The sequence below is a fragment of the Protopterus annectens genome, chromosome 5.part1 (genome assembly GCF_019279795.1).
Source record: "Protopterus annectens isolate FY-2018-M chromosome 5.part1, PAN1.0, whole genome shotgun sequence".
NCBI lineage: Eukaryota > Metazoa > Chordata > Ceratodontiformes > Protopteridae > Protopterus > Protopterus annectens.
This window is the reverse complement of record NC_056736.1, coordinates 466,114,723-466,130,582: the sequence shown is the minus strand read 5'-3', so window position 1 is coordinate 466,130,582 and position 15,860 is coordinate 466,114,723. Positions and strand designations below refer to the sequence as shown.

The 15,860-nt window shown below is 40.5% G+C and overlaps 1 protein-coding gene across 2 annotated transcripts in view; it reads left to right on the top strand.

Annotated features, from left to right (window-relative positions):
• The window catches only part of TEX55 (testis expressed 55), a 419,875-nt gene that overhangs the window by 224,328 nt on the left and 179,687 nt on the right, over nt 1-15,860 (top strand). Inside the window, exon 3 of one of the 2 annotated variants that reach the window (XM_044073121.1) lies at nt 15,435-15,497. In XM_044073121.1, coding sequence (XP_043929056.1) covers nt 15,435-15,497 — 63 coding nt within the window. Of the gene's footprint in view, nt 1-15,434; nt 15,505-15,860 lie in introns of both variants that reach the window. The other variant, XM_044073122.1, reaches the window with a different exon arrangement.

Sequence of the window (15,860 nt, the reverse complement as noted above, 5' to 3'; positions counted from 1 at the left end):
GATGAACACTCCACATGGAACGTTATGGTAAGAACATAACTTCTTTTTATAGGTTCATAGCTGTTTATTAGGCCAACAACCACAAGGACCTTTTTAAGCCTAGCCATGCATCCTAAATCTCTGACAAGTTCTGATACCCTTGATGAGTGCAAGCAGGGGGTTGGGAAATGAAACATTTACAAGCAGGGGCCTGGGAGATGAACCATTTACAGGTTGCCTGTGTCCATTAGAGACACAGGTACCAAACCAGAGATGAATTTCCTGTTCTGCATCCAGTTGTCCAGGTTGCACTTGAATTAGGTTAGGGGTAACAGGGTAGTCTCTGGGATACATACCTGTCTCTCCAGCAGGCCCTATTTATAATATAATTTAGAATGGGTAATTCTGGTGCTGCTTGTTCTGTGGATATGCAGGAGGTTCATCAGAATGGGGTCTGACAATGCCCTGTATGCCAGGCATAGGTCTTCCCTAAAAAAAAAAAAAAAAAAAAAAAATATATATATATATTTCATCAATTCATGAAGTTCTTACTGGGAGTGAGGATCAAACCTTGTACTTTGTGCATGGGAGGAGAACGCCTTAAGCATTATGCCAATTTATCTTGCTGCTTAGCTGTTATATCTATTTGCACACTGGCAAAGAAGCAGTCATATTAAATATTTATGGATGGGGTATTCTGTCTCTTTAAGCCGAACAAAATAACATTACTCAAAACTCTTTTTGTAAGGCATGTAGTGCATGCCTGGCTACATCCACGACACTATATATGCTTATGAAACAATCCACAGACTGCCACAATTTTCTGTTGGTGGTTACACACTGAAATGATTGTTTCCTCCACCCATACCTCTTAGCTGCCCGTGATTTTCAGGGATGTCCCACTTTTGGTTCAAAATCTTCCTCCATCATTAAAAATACGGATTTAATTTACATCAGAAAATGCATGCTAATCCAAGCATTATTAACGGGTCAGTTTTTTGTCATCAGTATTAATTTTTAAAAAATTGTCCCTGATTTGGGACCCGTCTACCTGCTTCTGGACAAGGGTGTAGCTAGGCATACTTTTGGTACTCTACCAAATACTATTTTCTATACATTAGTTAAAGAAACCACAACTGTCGGTACGTAAAAATCTACTGCCAATCATTAGCCGACCAGAGTTCCGCTGTGGCGACCCCTAACTGGGAAAAGCCGAAAAACACAAACAAACTGTCCACAACTGTCTAAATGAATGCTTCCAAAAGGAGTCTTGTAGATTGAAAAAAATACTTCATGTCTTTACAGGGAAAGTGATACAAAAAATTGTTAATGGTGAGAGGGGTGAACATTTCTATTTTTCAAATAACAGGTGGTTTGTGGGGCAGCAATAAGAGCACACAATTACATATATTCCCTGCCTGCACATTTCTTCTGGAAGTAAAACATTTACACCTATGCCCCTACCCCAACCACACATATGAACATTAAAACACGTTCAGATCAAAGCTAACACTATACCCCGGTACACCTGAAAAAAACATATACAGTATTTTTGCTTTTGCCTATGTAGGTATGCAGTATACCTCTCAACTGTCCAGATTTTTGTAGAATGTCCACATATTTGCCTAATAGTTTTGATCTGTTCATCATAAAATCTGTGGTTTTCTGGCAAATCACTGAGGACTGAAGTCACTAAATAATGACATGGATGCTTGTCACGAAGCAAGGTGAATGCTGGGGCTAAGTAGTAGCAAAGTTGATCTATCATGTGTCAAGCATATTCCTTTTTACCCCATGATCTCTGTAACAGTTTGCTCCGGCAGTTCGTTGGTACCAGCAAGGGTGACAGGGTGTGACACTGTGAAGAAATTATAATCATGCTTTCTGTTTAATGTTTAAATCCACAGCAGTCTCTTTAGGTTTAGACTTAATTCTTTAACCAACCCAGTATTTCAGCAAACAGCTGTATAAAAAATAAACACATGTATGCAAGCATAGTTTCTATTGCCGCGCTCCATGATATAACAATGGAGGTACAGCACATCTCAGTATGCTAGTACTTCACTGTGTACTGACTGGGACCTACATAAGTGATGCAATGTTATTGCAGTCATCCCCCCAAAAAATCCAGGTTGGCAAAAATGAAGAAAAAAGTACCACAGCCTATGCACTCACACCTCAGTCAGCTGTTGTGCTACAGACTTGTACTATGACAATTTCAGTGGTTATAACAGAGAAGTTTAACTACGCGAACCAGAGTAGACAGCTTAATGCTCCTTCAAAAGAGCTGCAAGGCAATTCAATTTGTGTAATACAGGGGGTGCAGGGGGATGTGTGTGGCTGCCTTTCACTACTATTAAGTTTGTAATGCCCAACATTAGAGCTTAAGTTTTTTTATACTTTAACTTTAAACTTTTTGATGTTTGAAAAAAAAGTACAAAATTAGACTTAACAATTAAGAAATTTGCAAAACACTTAACAGACTGCCCTATTGGGATGCCAAATAAGTCAGCTGCATCCAAACCTGCATGTAGTATGATGGCATACCCTAACATAAGCAATCACTGAGCTTGATTACTTCTCAAATGTCCATGATTTTCAGGAACATTACTGATTTTGACTCAAATTTTAGCTCTGTCCCTCTTAATCCCTTGTAAAACTGGTGACCTTTGAAGAAAAGATTGTGAATTATATTTAAGTAAATAATGATAATAACTACACTTTTTTATTTCAGGAGATGTAAATTAAGTCATACTGTCTTACATTGTCAACATCTCAAGTAAATAGTAGCAAAATTAAAAAAATAAAATGATTATAGATTTGTCCCCAGTTCTGATGAGGCCTGTCCCTGATTAAGTTGAGAGCTATGATGCAACATTCTGGGGCAAAAATAAGGGACATTTGTGAGATTTGATTTAAATTTATTAAAATAAGATAAAAGTATTGCACATTAATAAAATATTTATAGCTTTAATTCTGAAAATAATTTAATATTGTTAAATAACTGATGTACAATTCCTTACCACCAAGTCTTTAAAGACGCTAAAAACAACGCAGCATTGAAGCCTTTTGGGTAAGTGTTAGCCTCACAAAGACCACTCTTGTTTTAGACTGGCTTTAGTTGAGATGTAACCCGACCAATGATTGGGGAACTACTGGTGTAGTGCATAATGGGGTTATACTGATGAGGACTATATCCAATATTTTGATCCTCTAGTAGGGACGTGAACTAATTGGTCTAGGGAGCTAGCATATATGAAATCTCAGAAGCACTGTGCCATATTTATGGTAGTATAAGATGTTATTCGTGTTTCACTGTTGCAGTCATTACACTTGGGTTATCCTGCTGGCAGGCTACCCTCAGTCGGCCTGAATTCCAAAGTCTAGGTCCGGCGTCGGTTGCTGTCGCCTCTTACCTGACGTCAGTGCGCCATGGGTATAAAAGATGCAGCTACCATTTTCTTCAGTCTTTCTTGCCGCACGGTGCCCGAAGCAGAAGCAGTTCGCAAGTGCCAGTTGGCCGACTCCTGAGATTTTCGTGTTCGAATTTCAGATCCGAAGTCTTCATTAAAAGCTAAGTACCCCGTTGGGGAAAACTTTTTTCTTGCTCCAGACCGATGTCAGAAAAAGTTAATAATTGTATTTCTTGTGGGAAGCAAATACCTCATAAGGATTTTCATTCTTACTGTATTCCTTGCCTAGGCCCTGACCATGACGTTGCTTGTTGTCGGTTTTGTGCTAGATTTAACCAGCGCACTATAAAGCGCCGGTACGATTTTGCATTTCACTATTTTGGCAGAAAATTTAATTACACGATGCCGTCGGATAGCCAACCGACTACTGCAATTCACAAGAAACGCAAAGAAAAAGAAAAGGACAGCCATCCGAGGTCTAAAACCGATGACGAGGTTTCTTCTAAGCCAGTCGCCGGTTCGCCGGCTCTCAGTGAGGCGCTTTCGCAGCCCCTGACACCCACTACTTTGGACCCGCAGGCCGCTATAGACTCCCACGTGGAGTCGCCTAGGCCGCTAGAAGCTCAAAGTATTGGACCTTTGGAAACTATTCCCTCAAATGGGTCCGGAGCCGTTGAGCAAGCATCGGCTTCTGAGGGTCTTTTCAGACCTACTCAATTGTACATTAAAGCGACTCCAGCTGCAAAGGCAAAGACTAAAGCATCTTTAAAGACAAAGAAACAAGTACAGCAGCCTCATGGTCAGGCCTCCATGCCCAAAAAACAGATGCTCAGAATGGCCGAAGACTTAATTACTTTGATCAGGGGTTCCCATCCCCCTCCTGATAAGAGGCCTAGGCAAGAGACAGAATATGAATCTTCAGATCAGGTTTCCATTTCTTCAGATTCCTCTTCTGATCAGGAATACTCTCTTCCCCCCTATGAGGATTCTGATGCTGAAGAATCTATCCCTTCAGCCTCTCCTCCTGAGGATTACTCTTTTGGGGAAACCTTACATACCATGAGGGAACATTTCCACTGGGAGAGCCAAGATTATTCTGAATCTGAGAAAAGGCTCAGGGACTTCCTTTTACTCCCACAACACAGGCCCCTAGCTATTCCGCCTGTGTTAGACATTGTAGATGATGTATTTTCAGAGTCCAGTCTGACCCCTGACTCCTTACCTCCAGCTCCTGTTAAGCCGGACAGGTACTACAGGGGGCCTGACTCTCATAAATTCCTTTTCAAGAACACTGCTGCTGACCCGGAAACTATTTCTCAGGGTCCCAAAGGGGTCAATGCATCCACTGCAAAAAACCCTACTCTGACAGGGATTCTAGGGCATTAGACAGATGGGGAAAGAAGATTTACACCTCTGCTACCTTGGCTATAAGGGCTTTAAATTGTCAGTTTCATATGCTCAAATATCAGCAATATATTATGTCACTGCTTAAACAGAAAATGTTGATAAATTCTGAAGGTGCAGAAAACAAAGCAATGCAGGATTTATTGCATGCAGCTGAGCAAGTTGGAAAGCATACTTTGCAATGTAGTTTTGATTTTGGAGGCCTCCTGCAGGGCCGCTGTCACGGGTTCTGTCATTAGGAGGCATGCTTGGTTAAAGGAACAAAATGTACCAGATCATGTTAAAGCAAAATTATTAGATGCTCCATTACAGCATGATACTTTGTTTGGTGTTAAAGCAGAAGAGGTGTTAAAGAAAATGGAGGACAAAGCTAAATCTATGCAAACAGTCAAGGATTTCTTACAGGTACAGCCTCCAAGATTTAGCAGACACTGGCCTACAAAGAATTGGCCCTTTCCAGTGTCAGACATACCACAAAAGGGGCAGATACAGATGCCCAAGAGGCAGATCCCAGCCCCAAGGTTCATACAGGTCTAAACAATGGGGTGCTTCTACCTCCAAAAGTGGAGAAGACAAATCTCAGCCTTACAGGAACCAGTCCCAATGACTTCCCCCTGCCTGCGCCAAACACTTATCTTCTGGCAGCACCTTTAGAGGGAAAACTAGCACTTTTTTCTCAAAATTGGCACATAATAACCCAGGACAAACTTAGACATAGTGCCATAGGGCTACAAGTTTCACTTTCATACCCTGCCAAGGGCAAACGGTTGGTCAGACCTGCCAAAAAGCCAATGGGCAGAGGCACAGAAACAAGTGTCATCCCTCATGGACATGAGGGCCATTCAACAAGTACCAGAACAAGAGCAGGGACAAGGATTCTATTCAAGACTGTTCCTGGTACCCAGAAAGGACAAAGCCTGGAGACCAATACTGGACCTATCTATTCCAAACACATATGTGGATATACCAAAGTTCAAAATGTTGACCTTACAGCAGCTTCTGCCCATGCTGGGCAAGAAGGCTTGGCTTGAGACTGTAGACCTAAAAGAGGCATACCTGCATGTCCCAATCAGACAATCATGCAGAAGATACCTCAGATTCAAAGCTGGCTTAATGCACTACCAATTCTCTGCACTGCCCTTTGGCGTATCTACTGCGCCCAGGGTCTTCACAAAGTGCCTGGCACCAGTAATTGCATTCTGCAGACAAAGAGGAATACAAATATATCCTTACTTGGACGACTGCCTCATACAAGCAGAGAACAAGGACATTCTACTACAGCATCTGGCGTTTGTGAAGAGATTACTACCATGCCTATGGTACACAGTCAACGAACAAAAATCAAAACTAGTACCCTCTCAAGAGATAATATTCCTGGGTGCAAGCTTAAATACAACTGCCCAGATGGTTTATCTCACGCCAGACAAACAAAGGCAACTGAATACCTATTTCGAACTGTTGGCAACAAAGGCCCAGTTATCTGCAAGAAAAATTCTGCAGGCTTTGGGCTTCATGGTATCCTGCATTCTACTAATTCCATATGCAAGACTGCATATGAGGAAACTTCAATGGTACCTAAAAAGTGTTTGGACTCAGCATTGCCACAGCCTGGAAACAATAATTACTCTCATTCCCTGCCTGCAACAGGAGTTTCGATGGTGGGTGAAGGCCTGTCACCAGAACATGGGACCTTACCCCCAGCCAGGCAGACATTGACAACAGATGCATCAGATTATGTCTTGGGGGGCACACATGGCAGGAAGATGTATTCAAGGCACATGGTCCGTCAACCAAATGCATCTACATATCAATCAAAAAGAGATGCTAGCTGTTCAGAATGCCCTGACAGCCCTCAAGGACCTACTTCATCCGGGACAACTACTGATAAAGACAGACAATACCACGGTCATGTGATATATAAACAAGCAGGGAGGCACTCATTCTTACCCCCTCTGCAGACTAGCCATGACTTTGTGGGACACAGCATTGACTTACCAAGTACATCTGCAGGCACAATTCCTGCCAGGAAAGATAAATACTCTGGCAGACGAACTAAGCAGAAACCTCATGGATCCCCACGAGTGGAAACTGGATCCACAAGTCTTCAACATGATAAGGAAATGGGGATGCCCGGACATAGACCTATTTGCCTCTCCTCACAACTGCCAACTAAAGATATTCTGCACAAGGACTTATCACAGACAAGCATGGAAAGTGGATGCCCTATCTTTCAGCTGGAAAAACTTAACAGTATATGCCTTTCCTCCACTGCCTCTCCTCCCCAAGGTACTCCTAAAGGTCAGACAAGAGAAGCCAAAAATGATACCGATTGCCCCAGACTGGCCCCACCAGTACTGGTATCCAATCCTAAGGAACTTGTCTCGATGCCCAGCCTGGACCTTACCTCAAATACCTCACCTACTGTCCCAACAAAACATTCAGATCCTGCACAGCCAACTCAAGACCTTAAATCTCACAGCATGGCAGATAATGTAGTCATACAAAACACACCTCTCACTAAAGCTGTGATGGATGTCATTTTGGATGCCAGGAGGCATAGTACTAGAAAATCTTATGCTGGAAAATGAAGAGATTCTGTGCCTGGAACCAGGCACAAGGAATTGACACAGCAGTACCAAATATTCCTCAGATTTTGCAATGGACAAAGGCCTATCCTTTTCATCAATTAAAATTCATGCTTCTGCCATTTCGGCTCATTGCAATACAGAGCCACCAATCTTTTCTCATCCTTTGTTAAGGCAATACCTCAGAGGAGCCAAAAATTTAAGGGCTCCAAGGAGATCACCAATACCTGCATGGGACCTCAATTATGTTTTCAAAAAACTCACTCTGCCCCCTTTTGAGCCAGAAGCTATAGCTGATATAAAGTTTTTATCTTGGAAAACAGCTCTGCTCTTGGCAGTAACTTCTGCAAGACGAGTCTCAGAGCTACAGGCACTCATGGCTGTGGAACCTTTTATCATTTTTTATCCAGACAGGGTTTCTCTGAGGACAAACCTGACATTTATGCCTAAGGTAGTGTCCAGTGTGGCCCTTAACCAAACTATTCGTCTGCCTACATTTTATCCAAACCCACAGAATAAGGGGGAGAGAATTCTGCATTCTTTGGACATACACAGACAGGTACGCTTCTACTTGAACAGAACCAAAGCTTTCAGAAAGACTGAACTACTACTAGTGGCATATGCTGCAGGATCATAAGGAAAGGCTATCTCAAAGCAGACTATTTCAAAGTGGATAGGCCAATGCATTCATTTCTGCTATTCACAACATGGCAAGCCAGTGCCTAAGGGCATTAGGCCACATTCAACCAGAGCAGCAGCCACTTCAGCAGCCTTCCTCAGGGGAGTACCAACCAAAGACATTTTAGAAGCTGCTATCTGGAGTTCAGTGCACACCTTCACAAAGCACTATAATTTACCACTCTACTCTAAATCCAGGGCAGGCTTTGCCACTGCAGTTCTGCAGGGCCTCATAGCCACTCCTAATGCTATTTAGATCCAGCCTCCCAACCATAGCTTTGGGAGTCAACCCAAGTGTAATGACTGCAACAGTGAAACACGAAGAACATAGTACAGTTGTGTACACTTTCCATAAATGTAGATGTTCGAGTGTATTCACTGTTGCAGTCCAGGTTACCTACCCACCATCCCCCTTCTCTTTTTGCTGGAACTTAGCTGCACTTCTCTAATCTATACAACCTATGTGGTGTATTTGCTTGTAGATGAAGGTATAACATATTTTGGTGCATGCATGTTTTATTGGCATATTTTAAGCCTTCCTTTTTGGGGGCATCTGACATCTGGGGCAAGAAAAACTGAAGAAAATGTCGTCGGCTGCATCTTTTATACCCCTGGCGCACTGACGTCAGGGAAGAGGCGACAGCAACCGAGGCGACAGCAACCGACGCCGGACATAGACTTCGGAATTCAGGCCGACTGAGGGTAGCCTGCCAGCAGGATAACCCAAGTGTAACGACTGCAACAGTGAATACACTCGAACATCTACATTTATGGTAAGTGTAACAACTGCACTTTTTCCAGTCAACAGAACGATAGTTGAAATCCCCCAGGATAATAATGTTAGGTTCAATGGGAAGGGATTTCAGTTTGTTTAGACATTCTTTGTGGGTTGCAGGCAACATACCGGGGGTATGATAGCTGGTTATAAAGTGGCATAGATTTTTATTAATGATAAGTAGGATATGGAGGAGCTCAAGATCATTGTAATACCTTATGAGTCTAGGTATGATTTGATTTATCAGGAATATGGACACTACCTTTCCAGCAGCATAGTAATTTTTGGCATTGGTTCTGAAAGAGTGGTAAGCACTGAAACCTGGCCTGATGGGATGCTATCACTACACTGAAACTATGTTTCAATAATTATGTCAACATCTATATCTATATTACTGAGGATGAGGAAGGCCTGTGAGGAGTGCAACTTACTATTTAGGCTTTTAACATTGGGCAGTGCTACCTTTATATAGTCTTGATTTTTGACTATGTTGGTAGTTTAAACAGACTGACTTGGACAAAAAAAAGTCATAATGGGGGGAGGAAAAATCTTTAGCTAATATATGAAAGCCATGAGGTGAGAGGTGTGGGCCATCCACAGCAAAGCTGGTAGGACTGACAATCATCTCATTCCTGTATGATATATATTGGACCTCCTTAGAATGACACTAATCACTAAGACGATAGTTAAAAGTCAATCATATAAAATCAGTAATCTTTTGTTTGTATTATGGCATTATTCTTGTTGATGTAGGATGCTGCTCAAGACTAGTTTCATACCAACATCAGATGCATATTGAGAGTTCCATAATATCTCTGTTCATGTGATCAAAGAGGGTATGTCTCAAGTCATTCACTCCAATGTGCACAATGACCAAGTCATATGTGTACCTTTGGACAAGGGGTTTGAGGACTCTAGTGATATGGCAGATCCAGACACCTGGGAGACAGCTTACTGTTACTCTGTCCCTGCTCAGCCTAGTGAGTGGTGCATCTGTGCATCTAACTGTGAAGTCATCACTGATTATGATTAACCTGATGTCTTGGCTTGGCCTTGTTGTGTTAAGAATATTAGTTTGCCGGATGAGTGTCTGCCCTTTCTACTTCTAATGTTAGTTATGTCTATGGATACTGTTTGCTTGTAAGTATGATACTGAGTATCCTATATATCAAGCCTATGTCTTGGAAGTCTTTGCGATATGGGCAGGCATTTCTTAAGAACTTCAGTGTAAGATGGTTTATTTGTTAGTTTAGGACAAGGAGGGCACAGCTGTGTGAGGTGGGAGTCACTACTAACAACCTGGTGGGTAATACCAATAAGCTGGATGACAGCCTCTCAGGTTAATATATGCTTGCAGCTCTCACATACAGATTTAGCTAATGGAAAAAAAACAAATGTCTGTCAGTAAGGAAGAGACAGTTGATATTTCACCTCACTATGCCTAATGCTATCATGCTGGCTAATGATGGCATGGGAAACTGAAACCTTATGGTTTGTATAGTCTAGTGTGTAAGGAGTACACTTATGAGGTTTGTTGTAGGTATTTAGTGAAGTAAGCCAGTGCAGAGATAAAAGAGCAAAACATTGAAACAGTGAATCAATAGCACTGGAATAGTTTGTAATCACAGTGAATCGGTATCAGCGGTTAAAATGCAGTAAAAATACAGCATAATAGTAACAGTAGCCCAATTTGTAAATACCACATGATGACTAGCAAACAGACTTTCAATTGCAATGTAATCATAAACAGATGAGGAATACAAAAATCTGCAAAGGCAGTGGCAAGAACTTAAAGGATACTAAAAGCAGCTACAGTTTGGCTCGGATGCTACAACAGCAGATAAGTGAAATGAGACATCATGCAGAATAGCTATAACAACAGCAGCTATATAGAGATACTGTGAGCACTGTACTCAGCAGCAGCAGATGTACCAGATGTATGCAAGCATCTGTAACTGTGCACAAGTGTCTGCAGCACTACATAACTGTTACACAAGCAACTGGTGCACACAGCAGAGTGCTTAACAATTTGCCCTCATGGATACTAAAAACAATGACCATCAGTTTGGCTTGGATGCCACAACAGCAGGCAGTTATAAGTAATGGGTCAGTTTACAGTTCACTAGCAGTTTAGCTCAGATGCCTCAAAGCAGGCAAATAAGTGAAATGGGACCTGTGCATAGTACGCCTACTTCAAAAGCCGAGCTCTGCAATAGACATATATGGAAATGTGCAAGTGTACAGAACAGCACTGCACAAGTATCCACACCTGTACTGAAATGTCCACAACTGTGCTCAGCTGAATGTGGTTTTGCACTACAGGAGACTCAGTTTAGCACTCACTGAAGTGTCAGAGGTGACACCACCTCTTAATGCCTTTTTTTATTATAAATCTAGAAGGTGCAAACACTTGGATCTGTCTAAAATAGTTGTAATCAGTGTGCAACCGCACTGAAGACTAGGCACTTCAAGAGTAGAAGAATCAGGTTTTGAGGTCAAGTCTGAGTAGATGTCCTCAAGTGTGCTCGTGTAGTCACAGCCTAGCCAAATAGATCCTCATTCTTCCTTCCTTTCACTTTCTCTCCTCTTCTCTTTTAATACATTTTCAAGCATTATATCATAAGATCAAAGGGAGAGGGACAGGGCAGCAGAAATTCTATGCAGATGCTCATCATATCTTTCCACAGTTTACCATTTACACAAGACATTAACTGTTTATAGCGGACATTATCTAGTAATAATTCAAATGACAACACTTTTACTCTATAGCTTTTATAAAAGACTCTCCATTCCAGCAAACACTCCAGAATTATACCAGCAGGATTTGGCTTCTAGTGTATGTAAAATACCAATAAATTTATGCACAGGCTGTAAATAATATTTATATTACAATTCCTTGAAAGCAGGTTAAAAATATCTTTTTACAGCACTCCCACAATGTTCTGCTATTCACTGAAAGTTCACTTGATTATTTTGTGTCAGTCCACACAACTTTGGTACCAGCTATTTTGAGGCTATAAAATAAAGTTAACACATTTTTTTTCTAAACATACTTCTTAGTTTGATTTGTAGCTATTAATGAAGCTTATACTGTATTTGCTTGTCACAGCTGTCCTGAGTCTGGAAGTGTTGTTTTGAGCATATCTCTGAAAGTGAGCATGTAAACAGAGTGCCTTTGAGTGTTACATTTTCTAAGTGATTGCATTGTAGCGGTGCAGGAAAATGCCCTCTTCTTTCTAGGAGGGAGACCTGTGGAATAAGTTTATGATGAACAAAACTAATTTGAAAAAAAAAACAGGTGCTGCTCAAGAAGACACAGCCTGTTCACAGTAAAGATTTCCGTGCTGAGTCTACAATAAAATTCCAGCCAGAGGGCGTGCAGTGCTAGGAAGCGAAGAACTATAACTGTTTTTTATGGGTTTGTAAACTGTGGTTGTCCAGCACAGCCTACATACCCGTAAAACACAAACTTTATATTTCTTCACTTTCCAGGATGACAGTCTTGTGTTAATCTGTGTCATGTGCCAAATTGCAGAAAACCGCAGCTAAAAAATGCTTACCAAGTTATCACATGGTAAGTTAGAGCAAGGAGTGTAGCCCCAACTGGAGGGAATTTGACAGTTACTGTAAAAGGAAACCAGATTAAAACACGACGCAAGTCATACTGAAAGGAATGAAAATCAGTAAGCACTTAAACTTCACTTTTTTACATCCAGAATTTGTAAAATGCAAAATACAGTCAGAAAGAGCAAATGGCCTATTTATTGACGGCGTTTGGCCTCCAAAAATAGGGACGCCCTGTGTCTGGGTAAATCAGGCCTAAAATAGAGACGTTTTTCCAAAGTTCGGAGAGTTGATCAGTCTTAATTGCTGACAAGCATTTGACCACCCTCACTTAGTGACGATACTAACTCATCTCCACCTAATTAGTTGTATAAATCCAGCTGCAGGTATTCATGCTATAACACGGAAACATTACTTTTATCCCCAGTATTCTTGCAACGCATATTTTACAAAGACTAGCTTTTATGGGTAGCTTTTGAGCAAATTAAGTACAAATCAATGCAGTATATACACATCCATTTAGCGTTGTTACCTCACAGCGAGAGGTTCTCCCGGTTGATTCTTGGCTTGGCTTGGGAGTGCTTTCTGTGTGGAGTCTGCATGTCCTCCCCGCAGTTGGGTAGCGTTCGAAAGACATGCGTACGTAAATGGGCGTGCCGTCGTTGAAGGTTTTGCGTCGAGCTGGCAACTTGGTGTTTCGTAATAAACTGCTGCCAATCATTAGTGGATCGGAGTTCCGCTATGGCGACCCCTTACCGGGAAAAAGCCAAAAGACAAACAAACTATTAATTTTAATTATTATGCTGACTGCAGAACTATGCATATAGTCTATTTTGCTTTCTGCATAAAATGTCACCATTTTTATGTAGGAAAAACTAATAGATTGTTCAAAGATAGAATTTTAGAACATATCAGAGATATTAAAAATAAAAAGGACAATAGTGCATTAGCCATTCATGTGATGCAAACAGATCCCTCACATAGTTTTAGGTTTTTTGTCATCCAGGTTGTAGACGAGAATCCCAAAGGAGGTGATATAGAAAATGCTACTGAGGCAGTTGAACGAAAATGGATACTGCTACTGAATGAAGATAGGCATCCATGATTAAATGGTGCCTTTTCAATTAAACATTTTTTAAAGTCTAGGAGACTTCAACATTTATTTGTACTTTAATTAGCTTAATGTTTGCGTATAATCTAACCTTTATATATATATATGTATAGGCCTTTTAAATCTTTTAGATTTTAAATATTGTAAATAATGCTTTTAATTTTAGATATTTTAAATATAATTGATGTTAAGGGTTGATTGATTAATTAACTATGTATAGCTCTATATATATATATATATATATATATATATATATATATATATATATATATATATATATATTGTTGAATTTCTACTTCTCTTTGTCTGATGAAGTGACAGTGTGTGGTCGCGAAAGTGCTTACATTTTTATTTTTACTTTATATTTTAATAAATTGGAGTTATTGGTGTGTTGTTGAGTGTTTTTATCATTATCCATGTCTTGTTTGATGCTGTAGACAGCTTTGGTGCAGGTGGTGTGGATACGCATTTTTTTGTAAGAAATAAAATATGCTGCTCATGTTTATCGGTTTAATTACAGATTACTTGTTAAAGGTTAACTCATAAGGGGAGAACTAAAATTACTATCCCCGGTCAGTTATTTAGCAAATTACCTCAATGCAGATCACCTCACACTCGAAGACCAGTTTCAGGATCATTTGGTAATTTTATTTTAGACTGTCTTCTGACAAAAGGTTAATGTACTTAATTACTTGACAGCTCTCACCAACACGCCTAAATTATAATGGAGATGCAGTTGGAGGTGCATCGTTATAAAAAAATCACCTGACTACAACCTCCAATCGCATCTCCAATGTATTGGGTGCATTTGGTGACAGGATTCTTTGGGAATATGCACCTGATTTCAAAAGGAAAACAAAAAACAAAAAAAAAGTTTTAAAAGGGGGCCGGCGCTCGTCCCTGCGCCCATGCCTAAATCTGCCACTGTAACGTGTGCAGAATATAAAATTGTTGTCTTGTTCAGAGTAGGATCTGTATGTTAAGCCTTTGTGTTAGAGATTAAATGTAAAATTTGTATCAGTACTCCAGTATGATACTAGGGTGACGACGTACCTCCACAATCAGAAGCACTCCTTTTATCTTAAAGGAAATGTGATACTGTAACGTGTAGGAACCTAACAAATAACACACCATAAAGTTTACATCTGTTTGTTGTAGATGTCCTAGGTCAGCAAACTTGTGCTTTTGTTTCTATCCAGAAACTTCTTCAGATCAAACATATGACAAATCCACAGAATATACAAAAATAATAATAATAATAATAATGAGAATGTTGTTTTAAGATCAGAGGAGACACTGATACGTTGACTAGTAAATTTGCTTAGTGAATCAAGTAATGTATAAAAGGAAATCTAAGGTAAATCCACTGAAACAGTGTTTGCTCTTCTTGGAAGGGGAGCAGTGATTCTGAAAGATAGCAGAGTGAATGAAGACTTTGAAGAAGAGCAGAAATCCTGATATTATTCCGGTTGTAGGAATCCAGAAGAGAGAGAGCTGCTGAGAGGCAGTGAGAGAGAGAGAAGGATTGAAAGAGACTATATCCCAACTGTATGGGATTGTATTTGAGCTACTTTCTGTGAACTTTTGTTAAGCTGTACAAATTTTGTTGTGGGAAGAACTTGCAGTTTTATGCTGCCTTTAATATCACACAGATTGCATTATATCTCCTTTAAGACTGCCTTCAAACAGATGGTTTATTAACGGGCAACTACCAACCAAGTCAAATGCCTTTGAGAAGTCCTAGATAAAGAGCTGCCAAGTTAGCCATTATCCAGGTTGGAGGATATGTAGTCAGTGTGTTAGCTGGTACTTGTAGGTCTTGTTTAGCTATAGCAAGTCATTATTTATTTTCCAGTCTGTTTTAAAATATGAACAGTAGCAGTAACTAAAATCTACAACACAGTGATTTGCTTTTGTTGTTTCAGGAGATTACAGAAAACCTAGTGTATACAAGACCTCAGGATCCTCTCCAGTTCATGTTAGAGCAGGTAAGAGGTATGCTAAAGTTGGTCTACCTTAAGTACTGATAAAATTAGACCTTCACTAATGTATAATGTTCATCATAACGTCACTGCTGCAGTCGCCTTAAAGTATATGGGATGTCCTGTCAAGGACTGAACACAGCCGGCCAGGTTTCCAAAACTTTAGGACATGTCCCACATGCCCTAGTCACAGGTAAGCATGAGGCTGTGAATAAAATCAGTGGCAAGGGTGCAAAATATGTCAGAACTTTCTTGAACCCGAAGATTGTGCTCCTTTCTGAGCTTTGGAATATAGACCATTGGCCAGAGCTTCTGCTTAGCTGGACAGATCCCCCACTGGGGATTACCTTCCACTTAGAAAATAAGTGT